At 43.9% G+C, this 23,002-nt stretch overlaps 4 protein-coding genes across 5 annotated transcripts; 2 read left to right on the forward strand and 2 right to left on the reverse strand.

Moving 5' to 3' along the window:
- Positions 1 to 593: 593 nt before the first annotated feature.
- On the reverse strand, positions 594 to 4,596 carry vtna (vitronectin a). Its single transcript, XM_062553015.1, has 8 exons — positions 4,448 to 4,596; positions 4,090 to 4,209; positions 3,085 to 3,738; positions 2,568 to 2,707; positions 2,311 to 2,467; positions 2,065 to 2,217; positions 1,200 to 1,739; positions 594 to 1,060 (listed from the first exon to the last, which is right to left on the reverse strand). The coding sequence occupies exons 1-8, from the start codon at positions 4,506 to 4,508 to the stop codon at positions 939 to 941; spliced, it is 1,947 nt and encodes a 648-aa protein (XP_062408999.1). The 5' UTR covers positions 4,509 to 4,596; the 3' UTR covers positions 594 to 938.
- Positions 4,597 to 5,476: 880 nt separating this feature from the next.
- sarm1 (sterile alpha and TIR motif containing 1) lies at positions 5,477 to 9,809 on the forward strand. Of its 2 annotated transcripts, XM_062553013.1 has the most exons (9): positions 5,519 to 5,536; positions 6,178 to 6,579; positions 6,694 to 7,312; positions 7,470 to 7,682; positions 7,916 to 8,007; positions 8,109 to 8,435; positions 8,933 to 9,122; positions 9,257 to 9,378; positions 9,556 to 9,809. In XM_062553013.1, exons 1-9 carry the CDS (start codon positions 5,520 to 5,522, stop codon positions 9,671 to 9,673), a joined length of 2,100 nt encoding a protein of 699 aa, XP_062408997.1. In that variant the 5' UTR covers position 5,519; the 3' UTR covers positions 9,674 to 9,809. The 2 variants fall into 2 exon arrangements, with proteins under 2 accessions (XP_062408996.1, XP_062408997.1); XM_062553012.1 differs by having other exon boundaries at positions 5,477 to 6,579.
- Positions 9,810 to 11,097: 1,288 nt separating this feature from the next.
- On the reverse strand, positions 11,098 to 17,324 carry slc46a1 (solute carrier family 46 member 1). Its single transcript, XM_062553016.1, has 6 exons — positions 16,758 to 17,324; positions 15,934 to 16,325; positions 15,346 to 15,806; positions 13,762 to 13,845; positions 13,144 to 13,300; positions 11,098 to 12,520 (listed from the first exon to the last, which is right to left on the reverse strand). Exons 1-6 carry the CDS (start codon positions 17,052 to 17,054, stop codon positions 12,463 to 12,465), a joined length of 1,449 nt encoding a protein of 482 aa, XP_062409000.1. The 5' UTR covers positions 17,055 to 17,324; the 3' UTR covers positions 11,098 to 12,462.
- On the forward strand, positions 16,715 to 21,457 carry chm (CHM Rab escort protein). The gene is made up of 2 exons (XM_062553014.1): positions 16,715 to 16,850; positions 17,645 to 21,457. Exon 2 carries the CDS (start codon positions 17,659 to 17,661, stop codon positions 19,666 to 19,668), a length of 2,010 nt encoding a protein of 669 aa, XP_062408998.1. The 5' UTR covers positions 16,715 to 16,850; positions 17,645 to 17,658; the 3' UTR covers positions 19,669 to 21,457.
- The last annotated feature ends 1,545 nt before the right edge of the window (positions 21,458 to 23,002 follow it).

Below are 23,002 nucleotides of genomic sequence, written 5' to 3' on the forward strand. Positions count from 1 at the left end.
ATTGAGTGTAAGATAAGAACAAGCCTTGCGTCACACTGAGCCTACCTTGCTGTAAGGGCTATATACAGTATGACATTGTATGAGGAAAACGAGAAATGGGCCACTTTCAAGAGTAAATCATACAAGTTTTTCATATCTCTTTTTCATATGGGTTTACTTCACGGTATCAGTGCAAAAAGTCAATGCCATCTCAGGTTTTCAGTTGAGAAGTGCAGGTGTGTGATTTCATATGTTGATCCTGGAAACAACCTGCTATATTGGTGCACCTTTGTGTTTGTGTTTTTCTCCCTTATGCAAATGTTGATGTATTCCTTTTTACTATATGACAGCTTCCACTTATAAAAGTATGTCATGTTATGCCTGTGCTTGTATCACTGTTGAAATCAAAGTTATATTAAGATGGTATACTTTTTTGTTTTCAAACACCTTTCAGAAAAAAAAATGCCCCACAGCACAGTTGACTTACAAGTTGTTTCAATGTGTTATCTGCTGTGATAAACTGTGTGTCTGTTAACCCACATTGTGGAGATAATTGATTCAACTACACTGCGTCTTTATGATCAGATTTCCATAATTGCAATAAAAAACATGAGAAGTATATGACCGCATTTACTTAAGGACATCCTGCAAGCACATTAACTTTGTTCCAGTGTATTGGGAAGTAGGTGAGAGGGAATGACAGAGACAGGTTTATCCTGTAGTGAGTATCAACCATTGAAAGCCAAGCAGACAATAACAGAAAACAGTTCAGAGAGAACTAAAAAGCCATACTAGATCCATCCATCACCATTTTTTTTCACCCAAAGGTTCATAACTGATAAACAATTTGAACAGTCGTGTATCACTTTATATCTAGGATTCCTATTGACTTGGGCTCTCAGTGAAGGCTTATTAAGACAGTCTTTATTGTGTGGGCTAGTAACCATCCCCCTTTGGGCTCACTTCCTCTCTGCCCCAGGCTTCTCCTTACAACCAAGCCAGTATTTGCCGATGGACCTTGGATATGGAGGACTTGCTGGGTCAACTCTCTTCGACTGCAGATCCACCCTGTAGTATTTGTCTGTGTAGAGAAGGAAAAGAAGGAAAAGAGAGATTTCTTAAGCTATTCTCACTCTTAAATGATATTAATATTCTATCCACACGTTTCATTCATTCAATTAGGCTGTTAACTCCATTTGTTTGCATCCCACAGGCCTTACCTCCTTTGAAGAAGTACACACTTTGTACCGGCTGACTCTTGCGCACCATGTCGAGGAGGAAGTCATCCCTTGAGTCGAATCTGTAATCATAGTCGTGTCGCCTCCTGCTCTCGTCTCTCCACCTGTCCCTCAGCCGGTCCTCTTCATCTCGCCGTCGGTCCTGCTCGTCTCGCCAGCGATCCTCCAGGTCTCGCATGCGGTCGTCATGGCTCCTCGACCCCATGAACTCCCTCCCGATGTTCATCCCGCGCTCGGCGAACTCCCGGCCGATGTTCATGCCGCGCTCGGCGAACTCTCGCCCGATGTTCACCCCCCACTGACTGGAGCCGGGCCACTGTGGAGAGCGGTTCTGCCTGCGCCGGGAGCTCCATGGCTGGCCCCAACCCTGATCCCACTGCTGCTGGTTGTTTCTGTTCTGGTCCTGCCTTGGCGGGGGTCGTGGAATGACATAGAGCCTCCCTGCCATCACAGCATCGATCGGGGCTTTGAGTCCTTTCCAGTCCTTGTTGATGAAGTGAGGCCCATGGTGGTGACCTGGTACTGAGATAGCAAGATATTGAAACCTGCATGAGCAGTTGTCATGGAGTCCTATTGTGGACATGATCAGTGTGAAGTTATGGCATGATTGAGCTGTGAGGTTTGTGGAGTTGAGCCGTGTGTCAAGCACTACAGTACATTTTGTGTAACACAATTTAAGCTGAATGAAATAAATAAATGCTGTAACATAATAATATGCCATAACAGTTACTGGTTTGTGCCATGTTCCAAAAAGTAAAATTGTGTTGCAGGAGTGAATGCTGTATTTTGGTTCTAGGCCTATGTGCATTAATAAAACAAAGGGTGTTCTTGAGTGCAGTCTACTTACATCCTCCAAAGAGGATGTTGTAAAACTCCTCCCAGCTCTGATAGTACATGTTGGTGTAATGCAGGAAAGGCATGGAGGGTGATCTTAAGGACATCTGTATGCATTCCTCGTGAGTTGGCTGATGTTTGAACTCGTACTGGAAATACTGATCCCCTATAAAAGAAGGGCATTTAGACAATTCAGACATGATAAATCATGTTGTTATGCATCAATGCATTTGCCAGATCTAGAGTATGTCTACACCACCTTTGAAAAAATACACTTTTTCTTTGCCATGGTGGCCGTGGGCGGGAGCTGAGAAAGCTGCATGTAGATTATCAGGGACTTTTTCGAAGCCCACGCTGATATCTCGCGGATAGTCCTCATCCAGCACCTCATCTTCAAATCTCCAATATTTATTTCCCTAAGATTGGGAGAAACAACATGAGTTAACGACATTTACAGTTTGGATTTTGTGAAACTTTCACAGACTATGAAAAAAAGCATAGCAATGAATACTATGCCTTGAAGAAGTATGTTTTGCCCTGGCAGTTGATTCGGGTGAAGGCAGCATCAATGGGCCCAGATATTCCCCAGACATCCTTGATGAGTCTGGGGTAGCCTGGCAGTACTGATTTGTCATCCAGGCCAAAGAAGTAGATACCTGGGGGACACAAACACATATGTACCATCACCTATGCCATGACACTGATATTTTATAACTGAGTGTTTATACTGTACCTCTTGAATTAGCTGGTAAAATGACGAGTGTTATCAGGATGTGGTAACTGTGTTGGCCTAGAATATTGGCCAGAGATGACATACTGGATGTGGCCATAGATTGTGTGTGTGTGTGTGTGTGTGTGTGTGTGTGTGTGTGTGTGTGTGTGTGTGTGTGTGTGTGTGTGTGTGTGTGTGTGTGTGTGTGTGTGTGTGTATGTGTGTGTGTTGGGGGGGGGGGGGTTAAGTTCAAAGGTTGAAACTGAGTCTAGCACCACAGTTTGGACTTGGGTGTATATCTTTGAGTGATCATAAGCTCACCTCTGAATGCAAAGATTGTACCATTCTTGAGTTGCAGGAAGGCATCAAAGGGTCTACCGCTGCAAGCGTCCGCATCTGGATCTGGAGGCTGTGTTGGCGTGGGATCAGTGGTGATTGGCATAACAGTGGCACTTTGAACATCGGTGGTATGTGACACATCAGTAGTAGTGGGCTTAACGGAAGCACTTGGAGCATCGGTGGTACTTAACACATCAACAGTAATTGGCTCAACAGAAGCACTTGGCACATCGGTGGTATGTAGCACATCGGCCGTGATTGGCGTAACCATGGCACTTGGAACATTGGTGATCCCTGACACATCAGCAGTCACTGGCGCAGCAGTGATGCTTGAAAAATCAGTGGTGCGTGGAGCATCGGCGCTATCTGGCACCTCGGTACTACCTGGCACATTGGTAGTATTTGGCACATCTGTTTTACTTGGAGTAACCACTTTTGGGCCCTCAGGGTGTGTGGTGATGGATGGGCTTGGCTTCATGTCTGCTGTGCTCCCTGCTCTTGTCCCAGCGTCTGTGGCAGTCATGGCAGTGGTGGAGGGCATTGATAGCCTCCCGTGTGGCCGGCCTCTACCCGTGGCTTTGGTTGGGCTCATCTGCTCATCGTCATCCTCGGCAAACACAAACGTGTCTCCGCGGACTAAAATAACAGGATGTACCATTAACTTAGCTGATGCATCAGATCATATTGATCATTCAGTCTCTTTCTTTATGATCAACAGAAGTGAGAAATTGTTATATCACTAAAACGGCATTTTATTCTCGCACAATAATGTCTGTATTATTTGTGTTTTGAATTGGCAAAAGATATGTGTACATATCGTAAAGACTAAGAATCTTATACTGTGTAGACTTTAAGAAACTCAAAAACCACAAACAAAAATATCTGCTTCCCTCTCTCAGAAGCAGCATCAGTATCGCCTAATTTGCTTTTGGAGATTGACTTCCGCTGTTAGACTGAGTTGCTCAACAGGGAATAACTGGTGCTTACTGTGCATACGGCAGGCGGTCTCGTAATCTGCGCAGCAGCTCTGGTAGTATCGACACATAGTGTCACACTGGCAAGTCTTCTGAGCATCAAAGCCATTCTCACAACGGTTCTCACAGGACTCTGAGGCACAACACCAAAACAGACAAACAGCAGATCAAACCAACGTCAATCATTTTACAAGCCCTACCCTGCTTTTTTACAAGTCTCACAAAGAGATGCATGTTGGTGCTTACTCCAGATTGTTGCAGTGTAATTTGCAATAATTACAACCACAATGATTTTGACTGATGTGTTACCCAGTTGGAGACTATGGCAGAAAGAGAAACATCTCGTATAAAAACATGGTAACATACTGTACCTTGTGAGCGGGACGTTATAGGGAGCAGCGTCAGAGCCAGCAGGATCAGCCCCGGCCTCATGGTGAGACGTATAGTCCGAATGCAACGGCTGGAGGATCTGCTGCAATGTCTCTTTGGGACATGGCTGGTCAATGGGGTCCAATGTCACTCACCCTCAAACTGTTTACCTAAGCTTGTTTTCAACATATGTTGCAATAGCCAAATTTAAACACAAACACACGCACACACTCATTCACATCACACACACACACACACACACACACACACACACACACACACACACACACACACACACACACACACACAAACACAATATGGTGCATAAAAGGAAAAAACAAGAAATTATGACAATGACAAAGAACATATAGCCTCAACAGTAAAAGAAATGATAAGGAGAAAATACCCCAGTCATTAATTTGTTTGGTTTAACCCTTGTTGTAAGTGCACTAATTATGCACTAATTTCTCATTAGTTGTGCAATTTCACTTAGCCTATGTTAGCCTACACATTTCAGCTGAATGCCATAATTGTCCTGCATAAAAAAGGCCATTTTGTGTGAGTTGTAAACTCACATCCCTTTGATGAGATACACTGATGACCTACATATGAATGAGTGCCTGATTGTGTCATAGATCTTTCCTTCACCTCTGAACTCGAATAGCCAGCAGCAAGGGTTTTTTTTAACCATGAAAGAATGATGTACTGTTATGAACCTATATTATGGGACATAAATACAGTGCACTCAGTCTGGAAGGTCTCATAGAAAGTGCAGTGCTTGAGCAATCACGAAGTGATGCACATTTAAACTTAAGGATCACTGATTATAGAGTAAATACAACATAAATATTTCAAGCCGCCCTACAACTTGCAATTCGATTGGACATAGCGATGAACTATGGACTATAGGCCTACATTAACACGCTCGCCTTTAAATGGGTTGCGCCTTTAACCAACCGCTGGGGGCAGCAGAGCAACAGGAAGATATCTACGCACAGCTCAGCATGTTGCTGAGGGAGATTTCTTTATTTCGGCCGAAGTATCAGTGGAAGGAAGGCGGTCCTAGCGGGGAGGATGCTGAGAGATCCAGGGTACGCAAAACGATGAGAACCGTATCTAAATTTAGTTTCCAATAATAACGCATATGGACGCAAATTGTGGCATCACTATTGAATAAAGGACACTCGCCGACTAGGGATTAATCTGCTTTCTTTGTTTGTATGAGCTAGACCTAGCAAGTCACATTCAGCTGTTTGTTGTCCGGTGGTCTGTAGGAGACATCATCTTTGTCAGAATTGAAAGGGGCGAGTTTTAGCACAATTTTCTGTCTTGCTGTTATGATCAGACTTTCATTCAGTAGATTGTTTGGTAAGACATGGACTTTGTTCACGTCGTGGACAAATATTTAAGAGGTAAACAACGCCGAGGTTTGTAGCAGGTGCCTAGACAGGGATGATAGGCCTGCGATTCCGAACAAATATTTCCTTGTGATGATCTGTCATAGGCTACTCTCCAATAGCAGGCATCAGAATACATTTGTGGGAAGGATGTGTGATGTATCAACCTCCAAAGTAGGCTGATTTATTTTTTATGTGTTACATCAGTTCGTTTTATCGTTGATTTCAGTGTTCAGCTGTGACACCGTTGTCTCGTGTAAACAGTTAGCCCATTAGATGCTCTTATCTCTCCTCGTATACATCAGTAAGCTCTGCCGATATTTATCAATGTTCAGTTCCGACAGACTCACAGTTCCTGAATATGTCAGTCGCCTCCAAAGCCGGAAATCGAGCCCTGCCCCTGACCAGAGGGCTGTCTCGCCGGGTATTACAGCTGATGTACAGTCAGTGCTGGATGGTTCTCTACCAGCACTACGATCAGCTGTCAAAACCTTAAAATCAGCGAAGGACACCGCAGATTTGGAGGAGACCCGCCGGGCAATCGCTGAGATTTACCAGCTGGTAGAGGAAGCCTGGGTATTACCTGCCCTTGGGCGTCAGGTCGCCGAGGAGATATGCAACAGGATACGACTGGATGGTGGTCTGGAGTTGCTCTTGCAGCATCTCCACTCACCTGCTGTGGAAATCACCTATGAGTCGGCCAAGTTATTGGAGCAGATTCTGGTCTCAGAAAACAGGTAGGATAGCTGTTATCATCTGGTGAATATTTCTGTGACTTGCCTAGTGTATAACTCACAGCTTGGTAGAATAGCACGAGTCTAATCAGAGCATGGCATCTCTGCATTTTTCAGAGACTATGTGGCACGCATGGGTCTGGGCGTGATCCTGAATCTGACCCGGTCCCAAGAGGACGCCCAGCTTGCCCGCAGCGTGTCGGGCATCCTGGAGCACATGTTCAAGCACACCGAGGAGACGTCCGTCCAGCTCATCTCCAACGGCGCGCTGGACGCGCTGCTCTTCTGGTGCCGTGGCACGGACCCCACCGTGCTGCGCCACTGCGCCGTGGCGCTGGCCAACTGTGCCATGTACGGCGGCCACCGGTGCCAGCGGCTCATGATCGAGAAGCAGGCGGCCGAGTGGCTCTTCCCGCTGGCCTTCTCCAAGGAGGACGAGCTCATTCGCTTCTACGCCTGCCTGGCCGTGGCCGTGCTGGCCGCCAACCGGGAGATCGAGAAGGAGGTGGTGAAGTCGGGCACGCTCGAGCTGGTGGAGCCCTTCATCGCCTCGATGGACCCGGACGAGTTCGCCCGCAGCCTGCTGGACAGCACGGACAGCATGCAGGGCCGCACGGCCGCCGACCTGCAGCACCTGCTGCCCCTGCTGGACGGCACGCGCCTAGAGGGGAAGTGCATCGCCGCCTTCTACCTGTGCGTGGAGTCCAGCATCAAATCGCGCCAGCGCAACACCAAGGTGATCTCCTGCCCGGCCTAAGTGGTGCAACGTGCTGTTTATGTTTACAGTGAATACTCTCTGTGAATCATATTCTGGAGTTGTGTTTGTGTTGTAAGTGTATTTGTCATTGTCTGCTATAAGCACATCTTGTGGTATACTGTATCTCCTGAACCAGATTTTCCAAGAGATTGGCGCGGTGCAGAGCCTGAAGAGGATTGTCATGTACTCCAGTAACGCCACTGCCTGCTCCCTTGCCAAGCGAGCGCTGGGCATGATGGGTGAAGAGGTGCCGCGCCGCATCCTCTCCTCTGTGCCAAACTGGAAGAGTGGGGAGGTGCAGAGATGGCTGCAGCAGATCGGCTTCAGCATGTACACCGAGCGCTTTCAGGTCTGAACAGCTGTAGCTGGAACAATGTGTGTCATTCACATCTCTCAACAACTTTTGGCAGGAAATACCACCCTCCTCGGTGATGAGCTGCCAGTGTTTGAGGTTATGTTGAGCATGACATGTTATGAATTATGTTCAGAAACAAATGCACAGCTGCCGTTGCTAAACAGAGTGCTTGGTGAAGATCTTAAATAAATCAATAGCATGTCAGGATGTTGTTGTTTCCTTTTCAGGAGTTGCAGGTGGATGGAGATCTGCTTTTAAACATTACAAATGAGGATCTGCTCAATGATCTGGGCATGACTTCAGGGCTCACTCGCAAAAGGTACTTCTACTTCTACAGTCCCAAAGATGTGCTGTGAAACCGTTCAGGTGGTCCTGTGTGTGGGCAGCTTTTATATCTGGGCCGTGTCTGTTTGACCGCAGATTCCTGAGAGACCTTCGTGTTCTGAAGACTTACGCCAACTACTCCACGTGCGACCCCAACAACCTGGCCGACTGGCTGGCCGACGTGGACCCGCGCTTCCGCCAGTACACCTACGGGCTGGTCCAGTCTGGCGTGGACCGTAAGAACATCGTGCACGTCACCGACGAGCAGCTCCGCACCGACTGCAGCGTGGAGAACGGGGTGCACAGGGCCAAAATCTTGTCTGCGCTGCGCCACCCCAAAAAGGCCTGCCTGACCGACGCACAGCCGTCTGGCCCAGACGTCTTCATAAGTTACCGCCGCACCACCGGCTCCCAACTGGCCAGGTCAGAAGATGGCCAAACAGGGGACGATCTTTAGTTTTCTGTGGGCAATGGCCATACTTGGACTTGGTTTAGGGTTTTTGTTGTTATCTTTTTGTTATGGTTATGTCACATTTTTGCTTTATGTCTTAGATATTTGATATCATTTTCATTAGATCATTAGTTCTTCAGTGGTATGCTTTGTTGTAACATTTTGTCATTTTTTTTCTTTTGTGATTTTTTCCTTCATATCATTACCACTGTATATTTGTTGTCCTTTCATTTTAGAGAATGTCATTCATGCTTTTGTTAAAGTTCTGGAATCACTTGACACTTTACTATTAGTTACTTCATTGCTTAATGGCTTTATGCAAGCCATTATGTACTGTGTAGACTTTATAATGAGATCACTCCTTTGTATCTGAGGTGATATTATTATTTAAAACTCCCTCCTATACATCCCCCCCCCCCCCAATCCACCCCCTTCCTGTATTTTTATCTCTCTCGCTCCCTCTCTGTAGTCTGCTGAAGGTGCACCTTCAGCTTCGTGGCTACAGTGTGTTCATCGACGTGGAGAAGCTGGAGGCTGGTCGCTTTGAGGAGAAGCTGATCCAGAGTGTGCAGCGGGCACGCAACTTCATCCTGGTCCTTTCGGCCAACGCCCTGGACAAATGCATGGGGGACCTAGCCATGAAGGACTGGGTGCACAAGGTCAGATGGGGACAGTTGTGGCGGTTTTATTGTACTCTTTAAATCTCATTTCCCCATTTTTAAATCTTATCATGACACCATGTGACTTCTGGTTATCTGCTAGAATGACTAAAAGGCTGCTTTAACCCATGCAGGAGATTGTCACTGCTCTCAGTGGGAAAAAGAACATTGTTCCGGTCACAGACAACTTTCTGTGGCCTGATCCCAAATCTCTTCCAGATGATATGAGTTCCATCCTCAACTTCAATGGTATCAAGTAAGTCAGCTTTGAACATGTAGTGGTGTAACATTAAAGACTATGTTTTTCAATCCACAGACATTGTTGTTATATGAGCTCATACAGCTATTTTTTGCTAAATAGTCTGTTTGTTTATGAAAGTTTTCTTATGAAGCAGCTATACTATTTCAACTCCCTCTGTCTTGAAATGCACAGATGGTCCCATGAGTATCAGGAGGCAACCATAGAGAAGATCCTGCGCTTCCTCAAGGGGAACCCAAGCCAGGACCAACTGGACAGAGCCAAGGACCCAGAGTTACCAAAGCAGGAGTAGATCTAAAGATGTCCCTCCAGGAGATGGGGCTCATGGTCCAAGGTATATCTCGTGTGGCCTCTGTAACGTCCAAAGAGCCCTATGTGTTCTGCTCCTTCCTTTAGCAGTAGCTTAGACTCAACCTCTCCATCCACCTGCATGTAACAGCAGAGATGGAACAATCCAGGTTCAGGAAGAAGTCTCCTCCCCCATGTTTTTACCCTAACTGTGAACTTATCATCTTATCTTGTTCAGCTTGTTTGCCCCCTTGGTCATATTCTACTCTGAAGCATATCCAGACATGTGATTGAATTAATTTGGAAGAACTCTTAACACTTTCTGTCCTGGAAGTTCCACCTTTGGCTTTCACTTGTACTAACCCTATCATTCAAGGTTGACCTCTAGACCAGGTAAAATATAAAGAGCTCAGGGGTCCAGTCTCTTGTGTGAATGCTTTGAATACCTTATCGTTTCAGTAGCTTCAAGTGATCTGAGAAGGATGTGCTGCCTACCTCTCAGGAATACCCAACACACTTTTTCACCTCTCACTGACGCTTTCTGTGGGGAATGATCTACTAATAACAGTAATAACTGTACTTTATTTCATGTCAACCGCAGTCATTTTCCATGTCAATGATTGCTGTCAACAATCTCTTTAGGTAGGTAATGGTTCTATAGAGAGGGTGTATGAGCAAGATCTTTTTAGGTGCCTTTATTGTAACCAGCATGCTTTTTCTACCCCATCCTATTAATGCAGATTGTAAGTTAGATAGCTTTGTGAATATAGGAATATGATCAGTTTGGAAAGCAAAGTCAAATGATATACATGTATGAAGGAATTATTCAAACATGAAAGGCATGAAGTTCTGAAGCACATCGCTTACATATAATCAGAGTATATTTCACTTGCCAGGCACATGAAGTGTACTGAGTAGAGATTGCCCTTTAGAGGAAATTGTATATAGAACAAAATGTAACTGTAATGATGACAAAGGCTGTCAGTATCACTGTGAAAATAATTTGTGTAATAATCATTTTAATGTCGCCATGCAGAGGCCATATCAGTCTGTTAATGCTCAAACCTATCTACTAATGGAAACAATGTGCAGTATTCGCCAAGAGAGAAGCAGGCCTCCACAAACCACACCATATAGTTTTGCAGTACTTTCACAGAGGTGGAAAACTCTCCAGCTATGTAGATAATCAGTGTCACACAGTGTATAATAAGTGCAAGTGCAAATAAAGAAAACTATGCCACTTATGGCACAATACAATACCAGTCATTGACATACTGCGTCAGGGGGATTTACTGTCATTTCCCAAATAATGTTAATGGTTTTAGCCTATGTTGGGCTCTGTTCTGTTGCCTTAATGTACAATTGTTGCTGTTCTTGTCTGTCAAATATTAGAATCAAATGTCAATATAATGGTTTGTGTTTCAAATTTAATACAAGAAAGATCAGATTGGACATTCTGTAATCTTGCAGTGCTGTACAATTCAAAGATAATAATAAAAATGATAAATTGTTTGCCAGACCCAATGGTAGCAATAAAAAGCAAGCCTTCTTTATAGCATTAAAAATGTAAACCCTTTGTGACATCAGGTCTCAGACAGTCAGACAGCTTGTGGCCGTTAGCATTAGCGACTCCACTGGAGGCTAACAGGAAGCATGTGATAAGTCACTGGCCCCTTTCTCTCTTCCCCTGCGGGTCGTTCGGCCACACGCTGTGGGTAAACACAGACGGACCCTCTGTGCGCAGTCACATCCACATGACGACATCCATTGTGCCTGCTCCTCTCTCCCTCCCTCCCCAAGTCCTGTGTTGTGGCTGGAGTGTAAGATTACGGCTCAACATACGGAAACTGATGACCACGAGTGGTTCACACCCTCTCAAAGCCACCGAGACCACTGATGGGGATCTGTCTGTTCCAGGAGCACGTACAGTATGACCAGTCCTGAGATGTTATTTGAGTCCACCTCAGGGAGATCAGCTGGGTCAGTCTTACACAAGCACATTACCCGTGTAATAGATGTTCAACCAGGGATTATGAGGGAGCCCTCTGGCAATCTGCTGATGATATGTCTAGACCCTAATCTCAGTGTCACTGGTTTTATTCACCAATTGAGACATACTGTTAAATGATCACTTACATTAATTCATGCTTAATTACGAGTTCATATGATACATTTTTTAGAAGTGTGTTTTTATTTGGTGTTCAAAAGATTTTGAAAGGAAAGATACATTATCTATTGTGGGTCTAATCTATCAGATATCTGAGCAAGACAACACAGATTATTTTACAATCAAGTGTAGTAAATTGTGTCATAAACAAGTGAAATAATTTGTCATAATTTCACAATCAATTCAACTAATTTAAAGAGATATGGTAGAGGTTACGATAAGAAAAAAAATATGGCAGCATTTTAAGTCAAAGTTAAGGCACATACAAATACGCGCTTGAAACATACTCACATGTTTCAATATATTAGTGCAATGTTTTTAACACTGGTTTGGAACAACCTGATTATTTTAATCTTGATGATTGCAGTTTACAGATCATGGAAATAAAAAATCCAGTATCTCAATATACTGTATATATTTTTAAATACATAAATGTCGACCTGAGAAGACCTCTAATCAGCTGAAGTCAAATATACCGACAATGGTTCCCTTAGACTTTATGAGCAGGGCAATGGCTTTTTCCATCATATTCCCATTTTTGAGATGCACTTGGGTGTACCGCTGTATGGCTCACAGAGCTCCTGAGTTTGACAGACTCTGTGGAGCACTCTCCACTCTGGTCAGCCTCAAGACACTATAGAACTCTCTGTGTTCTCCATCCTCCTCTGCTGGCAGCCGAGTGTCCTGCAAAGTCACAATCATCGCCCTTCAGACTCCCAAACCCAGGCAACAATCAGCGGTGGATTTCCCAAAACCATAGTTGCTAACCTGTTAGCAGCTTAGTTGGTTGGCAATTGGAAATTGCATAGCAACCAACAAAGTTGCTAACTTAGTTAGCAACTATTGTTTTGGGAAACTTGTCCCAGTACGTACAGGAAAGCATTCAGGATGAACTGGAGTTACAGCTCGACCGTCACATGGGAAGTTGCCACTGGAATACTAATTCAATTGGATGAATAATTCAAGAAAAAATTCCTTAGGCAAAGGAAATTCATTACAGTCAATTTCGAAGGAATATCAAACATCTTTGTGCTGAATAGGCCTAATCATACACCACACCCACAAGCCAAACAAACATTACAGAGACAAGAACATGCTCATACAGATGCCAGAGACCATGACCAATATTTTAAATAGATAGAGAGTACAGGGAGAGCCAAACCAAAATTTAATATGATTTGAAACAATCTGGAAAACCCAGCTGTTTTTTTCTGCTCAATGACAGTGCCCTTTAATCATTGTGGTCTGCAATGAACAGGTGTGCATATCAGAGAAGTTGTTACACGAAGGGGTTTAAATGGCCTCACCCGATTATTCCAGCAGGAAGTAGAAGGAGCATGGCACCGAAGAGGAAGGGAAAGCCCTTCATGATGTGTAGGGTTGCAGGGTAGAGGGAGTTGAAGACTCCACTAGACACCAGGGAACAGAGCCCCTCCACACAAGCCACTGATGCAAACAGAGCCCCTGCAGACAACCAGGTGTTAGTTCACCTCAGTTAGACACTGCATCAATAACGACTCACACCAAGCTGATCTACACTAAACTGATGGAGCACGGTGCCCTTGATCAATGCATAGAATAGAATAGAATAGAGGTATTTATTGTCATTGTACAGGATACAAAATTGGATGGTATTACTCTTGGTGGGTACTTTGTAAATAAATAAATAACATTTAATATATATATATATATACAGTATATTAAAAAAAAACATTTTAAAAATGTAAAAGCAACATAGTGTCCAGCCATTCTCAACCCCCACCCACTCCACCACACACTCTCCCACATACCCCACCACTCTCAAACGTTTTCCAGTGCATACTGTTATGAAGGTGGGCACGCCATGTGTGTGAGTTCACCTATCTGTAATTCTATTTGACTAAGAGTACTTGACACAGTAAAAGTGACCCCACAATTTAATTTACCTTGCTCAGAGGGGTCCACCAGCTTCGAGACCTTTGATCGCAAAACTGGGGTTGAGGCCATGAACAGGAAACAGAGTCCATAGCCTGAGAAACACATGGTGAAGGGGTTAGCAGTTTTACAAACATCTGCAAGACTATGACAAGTGCCCATTAGATAGATAGATAGATAGATAGATAGATATATAGATAGATAGATAGATAGATACTTAATTGATCCCCAAAGGGAAATTCAAGATTCAAAATTCATTGCCACCCTCCAGTCAATTTGCCAGACTCATGGGAAGATACATTTCTATATGTTCTTTTGATACAGTGGAGGGTCTTTAAGACATTTTATTTCCCTAAGAGTACAATTCAAATAGCTACTACAAACTTGTTAAGCAACTGACCAGCCCCCTTTATAGATTTAAAATGTCAGGACTGTTGCACTGAGAGACCACTAGGTGGCAAAACAGAGGGTGAGAGTAATTCAGTTAAACTCTGGCTTGATATTGGCCATCAACCTTTGCCCCTGGTTGTTCCTTTCAATAGAGTCAGCCAGCACTGACAACCGAAAGTCATAAAAACGTGAGGCTGTATGACATAGATGCGGCTTTATCTGTACATTTCCTGCCATGCACTGCACTGAGATAACAGTAGATAGCATTAAGTCATTTATTTACCTTCAGTGCAACAGTATAAACTTTTGTCGGCTCTTTTGACCTGTAAGCCAGCAAGTGATGGTGCACAACCAGCTGCTATCATTATCTCTTTGTGCAGGTGTTTATCCTACATGACACCAAACATAACTCAATGATCAGAGCAGTCTATTCCATTGGAAGGATGTTATATGCATAGTGACAGAAGTGAACAGGATCATTGTCATTTTCAAAACCTTCACAGTTTTGAAGTTCACAAGGTGATATACTCTATGAAGCTGAATAAGTGAAATAAGTATGTGAAAGGTGCTGTCTGTGATTCTAATCCAATACACTTAAATTGTCAGATTCAGCTAGCACTAGCTGTCTATTCAGTGCGAGAGTGCTCCAGTCCTGTACCGAGTATACAGTCCTGACAGGAAGTGGGAAATAAGCACAGGCATAAACAATTCCAACCAACCAAAATGTTGTCTATTTCCCTACTTAAACATGCCTCCGCGTTTTGGCTGAGCTGGCCTTTAATGCTCTGATGAAAGCCAGCTCGGCGGAAACCAGTAGGCATGTTTAAGTTGCCAAATAGAAAATACATTTTTCATATGCATCCTTCTTGAGTGCTTTGGACTTGTCTTAATGTTTTACTAAATCTCGAATCCCTGCACCGAGGAGCACCAAAAAGCACTCACACCCTGCGGCACTCCAAAAAGACCTGATTTTCCACCAACATGTTGCTTTAGGAACAGAAAAGCGAGGTGTGCCATTTTTGGTTGTGTTGAAATATTACAAACATTTACTGGTATCACATACTGCATCTTCAAGATAAATAGATAGAATAGAAAGATAATCATTTTATTCCTCTCAAAGGAGAAATTGTGGTGCTGCAGCAGCAATTAACATAAATCACAATACCCAGCCACCTAGTATGCCTGGCAATATTAGGTAATGTTACCTGTGAACATAAGTGCAGTGGTGTTGGCCACAGAGATGACCACCAGGCCACACATGTTGGACACCAGCCCCACAATGGCCACCCAGGAGTCCTCCAGGCATCGCTGCATGGCCTTTAGCCCTGCCAGGCTGCTCAGGTAGGTTAGGTTCTGGACCGCCGAGCCGTAGCCAATCAGCGCGGGGCCCCAGCACAGCGGGGCACTGAGCTCATAGAGCACGTACAGATCCCGGCTCCCGAAGTGCACGGTGACCACGATGAAGAAGCAGAGGGAGTAGAGCCACAGCTTCAGCCGGCGGTCCCCCTCCCCTCGGGTGCTGAAGAGCTGCCAAACGGACCGGTAGTGCTTGATGGTGAACAGTCTGGCCCCGGGATCGGGGACCACGGACTCGGGCACAAACAGGTAGGCATACAGGGCAGATGCTAGGCTGGTGGCGAGTACCAGCCAAAATGGGTTGATGTACCTGAAACAGAGCAAACACAAGGTAATGTATAAATGTAATGTATAAATGTATACGTCTGTAAATTTGTAAAGATGTCAAAATTAGCTACTGATACAAATTAAAGGTGAAAGAAATAGACACAGACTACCCTTGGGCCCGTCGCCACTGTCCCCCAATGATGCTTGCAAACATGCCAGCCACACCTATACAGGCTTCCAGTATGGCCACTCTAAAGGTGCGGGAGACTTTGTCACTTGTGTCGGCCACATAGGCAAAGCAGCCGGCAAGGATGGTGTTGAAGTCCCCAGTGAGGCTACTGCAGAATCTCCCCAACAGGAACCAAGCCACAGGTAACTTCAGGTATAGCACCACTAAATAAACAGCAGCTTGAGCAGACAGGCCCAGAGAGGGTAAGATAAGAACTGGGCGCCTGCCCACACAGTCACTCCAGGCCCCAAATAGAGTGGCAGAGAAAAGGCTGACGAAAAAGCCTCCCAAGTTGATGTACAAATTCCAGTGTGCGGTCATGGTCTCCACCTCCTAGGAAATAATAATGATAATTAATCATTCATGTTGTGTTAATCAGTGCAGTTTGCAGCTTTCTATATTAACAAAAAGACTGTGTCTAGACCAAGATGATTGAAGTCCGTTTAAAAGATTATTTTGCAATATAGTGATGTATTCACTGTATTTAGATTCAGCTGTTCCTATCTAGACTAAAATGCAAAGAAGTTCAGTTAATAGGCTACCTGAAACAAGAGACAAAACAAAATACTGGATAAAGGATAATTGTGGGTCTAAACGCATTTTTTTGTTGTTGTTAAAAATCACAAACTACTCGGCCTACACCAGACAGAATTGGATAGTAGGCTATAATGCGTTGTGGCACTGCACTGGCAAAAGAATGACGTTTGGGGCACACACGTCGGCTTCCGTAGAAGAAACCATCCAGTTTGTTTACATTTTACGTACCTTTTCAAGAGGATCGGGTGGCCCAGTGCTGTTGTGACATCCTCCGCTTTTCGTACCGTTATACCCCAGATCTTCACTAATGCGATCCCACAGGTATTGTGTATAAAGTGGCATCTGAAGTGCCAATGAAAACATTGAAAGAAAGAGAACAGGCTCGACAGAAACCGAAAGTATGCATGAGTACGGTGGAGGTTTTGAGCAAATTAGATTTGAGCAAAGACTTGATGTTGATTTATTATTATCTTGAGACGAATCTTCTTCGGCAGGAAGTATTGCACTTGTGTCAGAATCTTCCATGACGTTTTGATCGATATGTTTAGATTTACCGATTATTCTGTTTGGTGAAATTATTCGCTTGCGGTGGCTGGCTAGCTAGCTAATCATATCTTCTTGTTTCAGCGTAGCGTCCGTGCGTTTTCTCTGTAACTTACTACGTTATAACGTTACTACTAGATGTCCAAGTGCGACTTCTAAACGATCCAGACCGCTGGGGTTGATGGACTTTGCAAAATTAAACAAGGCACGTGATAGTCGTGTGCCAAATGCTAACTGCTCTCGCTAATGTCCCTTTCCCCGGAAGTGGACATGACATGGACCAACGCACGCATAGTAAACCATTTCTCTCATAGTGTTTTGAATGTAGCCTAGCCTATGTTCACAAAACCAATCCTAAAGTATGATCACCATAGTTTTATCAATTAAACAGGGATAGGCCTATAAATGTTTTATGCTGGCTTTCTGGTATTTTTTACTTGATTCGTGGCTTATGCTATGTTGTCTCCCCTTGTGATTTAATATTATGCAACATAATGGTAATAGAGTTTGTGATTAACAAAAACATTCTGTTGTTAATATTAATCTTTCCCTTTACTGTGTTTTTTCCAAAGGTCTTAAATTGAAGATGGCATCCGACAACCTTCCATCTGAGTTTGATGTTGTCATACTTGGCACGGGACTCACAGAGTCTATCGTAGCATCAGCCTGTTCCAGGGTGGGGCAGAAGGTGCTGCACATCGACAGGCGGAACTACTATTCAAGCAAATGGGCTGGCTTCAACTTCAACAGCCTGCTGTCCTGGGTTGAGGAGTACAAGGCTCAGCAGGGACTCCAGATCAAAGATGACGGGGCAGAGTGGAGGAATAAACTGGTTGATGGGGAGGAAGCTTTGCTCATCAGCGCTGATGACTCATTCATCGCCAACTTAGAAGTTTTCTGCTATGCCAGTTTAGAGGCTGAAGAGGAGGAAAAGGAAGAAGCAACCGACACAACACCTTCACTTGCAGAACCTGAGGAGGAAATGAAGGGGGAGGCCAGTCCTGACCTCACACAGGAAACCACAGACACCGGTGAAACTCAACACACCCAAGTAGATGGTGTTCAAGAGGAAGTGGCCTCTCAAGATGCCAGCCAAGCAGATGAGGTGGAGGAAAGCAAGGACCAACAAGAGGACTCCACAGCAAGTCCAGTTGAGGAGGTGAAGAAGAAGAAGAAAATCACCTACGCCCATCTAGTGAAGGAAGGACGCAGGTTCAACATTGACCTGGTGTCAAAGCTGATCTACTCTCGCGGCAGCCTGGTCGATCTCCTGATCCAGTCCAAAGTCAGTCGGTACACCGAGTTCAAAATCGTCACCCGCATCTTGACCTACCGCAGTGGCAGGGTGGACCAGGTGCCGTGTTCACGGGCTGATGTGTTCGCCAGCAAGCAGCTGACTATGGTGGAGAAGCGTATGCTGATGAAGTTCCTCACCTTCTGCCTGGACTTCGAGCAGCATCCAGACGAGTATAAAGAGGCATCTGACCAGCTGTTCTGGGAATTCCTCCAAACCAAGAAGCTCACAGAGAACCTCCAACATTTCGTCCTCTACTCTATCGCCATGGTGACGAAGGAGACGCGTACTGAGGATGGCCTCAAGGCCACACAGCACTTCCTGCGCTGCCTGGGTCGCTATGGCAACACGCCCTTCCTGTTCCCCTTGTATGGTCTAGGTGAGATACCACAGTGCTTTTGCAGGATGAGCGCCGTGTTCGGAGGAATCTACTGCCTGCGCCACTCCGTCCAGTGTTTGGTAGTGGACAAGGAAACAAACAGCTGCAAAGCTGTCATCGACACCCAAGGCCAGCGAATCAGCTGCAGCCATTTTGTGGTGGAGGACGGATTTGTGAGAGAGCAGTGGAAGAGCACAGAGAAGAGGTTCATCTCCAGGGCAGTCCTCATCACTGACCGCTCGGTGCTGCCAGCTGATTCTGACCAACAGATCTCCCTGTTGACGGTTCCTCCTCTAGAACCGGGCGGCTCAGCGGTCCACATGGTCGAGCTCTGCTCCTCCTCCATGACCTGCATGCCTGGCACCTTCCTGGTGCATCTCACCTGCTCCTCCAAAGGAACCGCCCAGGAGGACCTAGAGCCCCTCATTTCCAGAATGTTCTACGTGCCCCCCAGCCCCGGCGAGGAACTTGCAGAGGGCGATGAGAGGTGTGGCCAGCCGACAGTGTTGTGGGCATTGTATTTCAACATGCTGGACACCTCCAGGATGGACGGCAATGGCAGTAACGGCTCCTTTGATTTGCCCAGCAACGTGCACGTCTGTGTTGGCCCTGACGTGACCCTAGGGTGCGACTTCTCCATTAAGCTGGCTGAGAATATTTTCCGCCAGCTTCTGCCAGATGAGGAGTTTTGCCCACCTGCCCCAGACCCAGAGGACATCATATACGAGGGCGAAGCATCCCAGGGCGAAGGCTCGGGCTTTGAACAGGAGACACCCAAGACCGAGGGCTCCAGTCTCCAAAGTGAAGGTGAGGGCTTGGAGAGCCAGTCAGAGACTGAGAAAGAGGCAGAAGAAATGGAGACTCCTGCCCAGAAAGCCCCTGAAGAAGTCCTGAAAGAAGACGCCTCCCCATCTGAAGAGTAGACAGCACACTCCTTCATGGAGAAACAACCTACCGCCTTACCAGCCTCCCTTCCACTGCCCTATGTTACCCCTCCCCACTGTGGAAATAGTGTCACCAGAACCAGTAAATCACAGTTGCCTCAAAAAGAGAACATGACACAAAAATATCATAGTGACACGCAGAGAGCTTCAGGACTTGCATGACCCAGCTGTGACCTGAAAGTCAGTTTTCACACTAATATGTTTAAAGATGGTACCTACAGGCATATACAGTTATATAAAAAAATTTATCACAGCAGTGATCAATACACCTCTTATATCATCATACGGTATACACTCAAATGTGTCTGTCCAAGACATGCTGTATGGAACAACACAGAGTAAGTCAATGATGCAGGACATGAATGAAATAAACAGGCTGTTCTGTGATCATTGCATCGGTTACTCCCATAAGTAATAATAAAGTAGTGAGAATGTAATGGAGTGACAACATCTAGGATGGTTTTATTGTCAGCGGTTTATGAAAGGGACTGAACTCATTCTATTTTGAGATTTTATTTAATGTGCATTTTTTTTTTTATCTCTGTCTTAGCATAGTTCTCATATTATATGGTTTTCAGAAGGCCTATTTTTTTCTCTTCACCCTGTTTGTGTTTGTTGCATTGTCAGCCATTGTGCCTGAGTTGTCATGCACAACTGATTCTAAAAACTCACCAAAAGTTTCTCCAAACAGTTTGTTGCCTAATATCAGTGAAATTATGGACGAACCATGCATGAAACATCCCATCACATGTAGTAATTATTTTTGCAAGCCATATTTAAAGTAATACTTTTTGACATTTGCACAATATGATGTCAGTCATTGTTTTGGATTGTCACCTTTCATCAATCATTTCCAGTGTATCCCTACTCCATGGTGAACGTGATAGCATATCCATGCAAAATAGATACTAACATTAACGACATGATATAGTTGTGCCGTTGACATTAAGTCAGTGGTTTCCCTTGATCATAATTAGTCATTCAGTCAAACTGATTTAAGTAGTTGCCAGCGGTTGAATCGGGTTATAGCTTGCACCGAATAGTTGGGCAACAACACATTGGCAGTAACCTTTAATTTGTTATGGCTCAGGGGAATCTTGGTGAATGTGAGAAAATCTTTCCGCAAGTGAAGAACTCATCTTCATAGTTTCTTTCACTCCTCCATTTGTGATTAAACGTTTATAAAACCATTGCCATTGAAAGATTAAGGATGCCTAATCTAAGGTTAACATAAACATACAGTTTCAATATATACCTTGTCCCTGTGCTTCTATCAGCAATCTATTAGTTGTATGCTTTTTGTTTCAAACAGTTGGCACCTGGCAGTTTGCCTTTGACAAATATTTGAATCACTTGATACATTTATTTTATGAATGTGTCCTTTGACCAAATGCATCTGTGTTTAGGTAGCTCGCCAACATGCACTGTGTCTGCTTCTATATGTAATATTTATTCATTTGAAAGTAAAGTGTATACCTTCTGTATTTGATGATGTCACATGTTTATATTCTGTGCAGCAAGCACAATATTTATTGGACTCACGCCTGTGAGTTACAAAGTTAAAGGAGCCTTCAGCCATAAGTGTTCAGAAACCTGTTTGTCTCTGGTTTGTGCATGTAGTTTAATGTTTATTATTTCAATGAGTATCCAACATTAAACATATCTTTACCATTAAATGTTTGTATCAGAGGTCAACCTTTTATGGGGTGGTACCATAGACATAAGACCTATCAGTAGTAAATTAAATTGGCTGAAGAGCTTAAAGTTGGATTAATTTGAGTTGTGTCCTTGATGTTGAGTGAATCTTTCTCTGGATGAAAAATAACATATACATGAGATAAAACAAATGGAAAACAGTGAATTAGAACAGTACCATTTTGATATTTAAGAAGATAAAGGTCATTTCACTGGTCGTCCCAAATCCAATTTAAAGATCATTGTGTAGAACGCCCTTGATTAACTTTTTTGGATGATCGAATTTGTCCCCTGTATTTGTAGTCCTTCACCTGAATGATTCACGAATGATTCATGATCTTTCGCAGATAACTCCATCCTGGAATAGAAAAGAAATACCCTAACTCCTTTTTCTGAACAAGTGGCTTGGCAAATATTCTCTGAACTGTCACTACTCAACTCTGAAAACAATACTGAGACTTTAGTTTTGTTGTTTTGCCATGTGAGTCTCAGATAAGATTTTTTTCACTCAACTAATAGACCAGATAATTTTTGAAGATGGTGAATGGAATCCGAAAGCATACGATAATGTTTAGCACCTTCAGTTAGGAAGCTGTATTGTAAATACGTGTAATCTTGGAATCACAGTTAATGCAAATATGATATTACAATTGTGAGAGGATTAGGATTATGTGTAATGTAATTTGCAGAAAACTATAACAATAATGGACCCAATTTCCAAGGGGTGCAGTTGCAACCATTGCGTACATTAAGCTTAAAGTTTGATGTTAAATTCAGAATGTATCTATTTTTGGAAGTTTTAGATGCAGTTTACTAAATTTAAAAGAAAATACTATATGTATTGTTAAAAACGTATGCCAACAGTACTGCTGTTGCCTTTACACAAATTGATGCCAATTGCCCTCAGATTTTCAGGTTATACAACCTGCCATGGATTGAAAGTTCTGTGGCCGGATGCCATGACTTTTGGTTCTTGCCTTCAGGTTTCTTGTGGAGCCGTTTCTCACACAATGCTCTGCACTTGGTGTGTTTAAATCAAGGATTAGAAACGGTTCAAAGAACCAAAACAAAACTAAACAAAAAAACAGAAACAACATTTTTGGATGAACGTAACTGAAACTAGGAACAAAAACAATTTCACTTGTTCCGTAGTAAAAACACTATTTTCAATTTTAGATGTCAATATTGGTATTTAGGCCTATTGTTCCAATTAACCTATCCCTGAAAATTGTTCAAAAGTCCATAGGCTTGGAAAGTCATCTGCCCACACAGTGTTCCACTCATGTAGATGAGATGAATTGTCAGATTTGATTTAGTCAGATTTGTATCAGTGTCTACCTGTAGCATTTAACAGGCTAGGCCTATTATGAGATGATAAAAAGGATTTTCATATCCAACACTTTCTAACTGCCTTTTCAAAGTATCTAGGCCTATGTCAAGCAGTTGCACTGTGGGTTGGATATTAGGCTAATAATGTCTTTGCTCAGACCGAAACCAAAATGATTATCATTCTGTTTTTACTCCCTGGTTTAGCTACATGCTGATTTTTTTTCACAGAGAAGTGCACAGTAGCCTATATATTGGGACATATTACTCTTTTGGCTCCTGAGCAATGCTA

Source organism: Sardina pilchardus, chromosome 13 (genome assembly GCF_963854185.1).
Source record: "Sardina pilchardus chromosome 13, fSarPil1.1, whole genome shotgun sequence".
Taxonomy (NCBI): Eukaryota; Metazoa; Chordata; class Actinopteri; order Clupeiformes; family Clupeidae; genus Sardina; species Sardina pilchardus.

Excerpts from the sequence above, each read along its gene's own strand:
- vtna (XM_062553015.1), bottom strand. The coding sequence starts at position 4,508 with ATGAGGCCGGGGCTGATCCTGCTGGCTCTGACGCTGCTCCCTATAACG. Across the intron at positions 2,708-3,084 it reads TACAATCTTTGCATTCAGAG|GTATCTACTTCTTTGGCCTG; the intron begins GTGAGCTTATGA and ends TGTGTCCCCCAG. Across the intron at positions 1,061-1,199 it reads TGTGTACTTCTTCAAAGGAG|ACAAATACTACAGGGTGGAT; the intron begins GTAAGGCCTGTG and ends TTCTCTACACAG.
- sarm1 (XM_062553012.1), top strand. The coding sequence starts at position 6,119 with ATGCTCTTATCTCTCCTCGTATACATCAGTAAGCTCTGCCGATATTTA. Across the intron at positions 6,580-6,693 it reads ATTCTGGTCTCAGAAAACAG|AGACTATGTGGCACGCATGG; the intron begins GTAGGATAGCTG and ends TGCATTTTTCAG. Across the intron at positions 7,313-7,469 it reads CGCGCCAGCGCAACACCAAG|ATTTTCCAAGAGATTGGCGC; the intron begins GTGATCTCCTGC and ends CTCCTGAACCAG.
- slc46a1 (XM_062553016.1), bottom strand. The coding sequence starts at position 17,054 with ATGGAAGATTCTGACACAAGTGCAATACTTCCTGCCGAAGAAGATTCG. Across the intron at positions 16,326-16,757 it reads CACCCGATCCTCTTGAAAAG|GAGGTGGAGACCATGACCGC; the intron begins GTACGTAAAATG and ends ATTATTTCCTAG. Across the intron at positions 13,846-15,345 it reads CACTGCACTTATGTTCACAG|GCTATGGACTCTGTTTCCTG; the intron begins GTAACATTACCT and ends TGTGTTTCTCAG.
- chm (XM_062553014.1), top strand. The coding sequence starts at position 17,659 with ATGGCATCCGACAACCTTCCATCTGAGTTTGATGTTGTCATACTTGGC.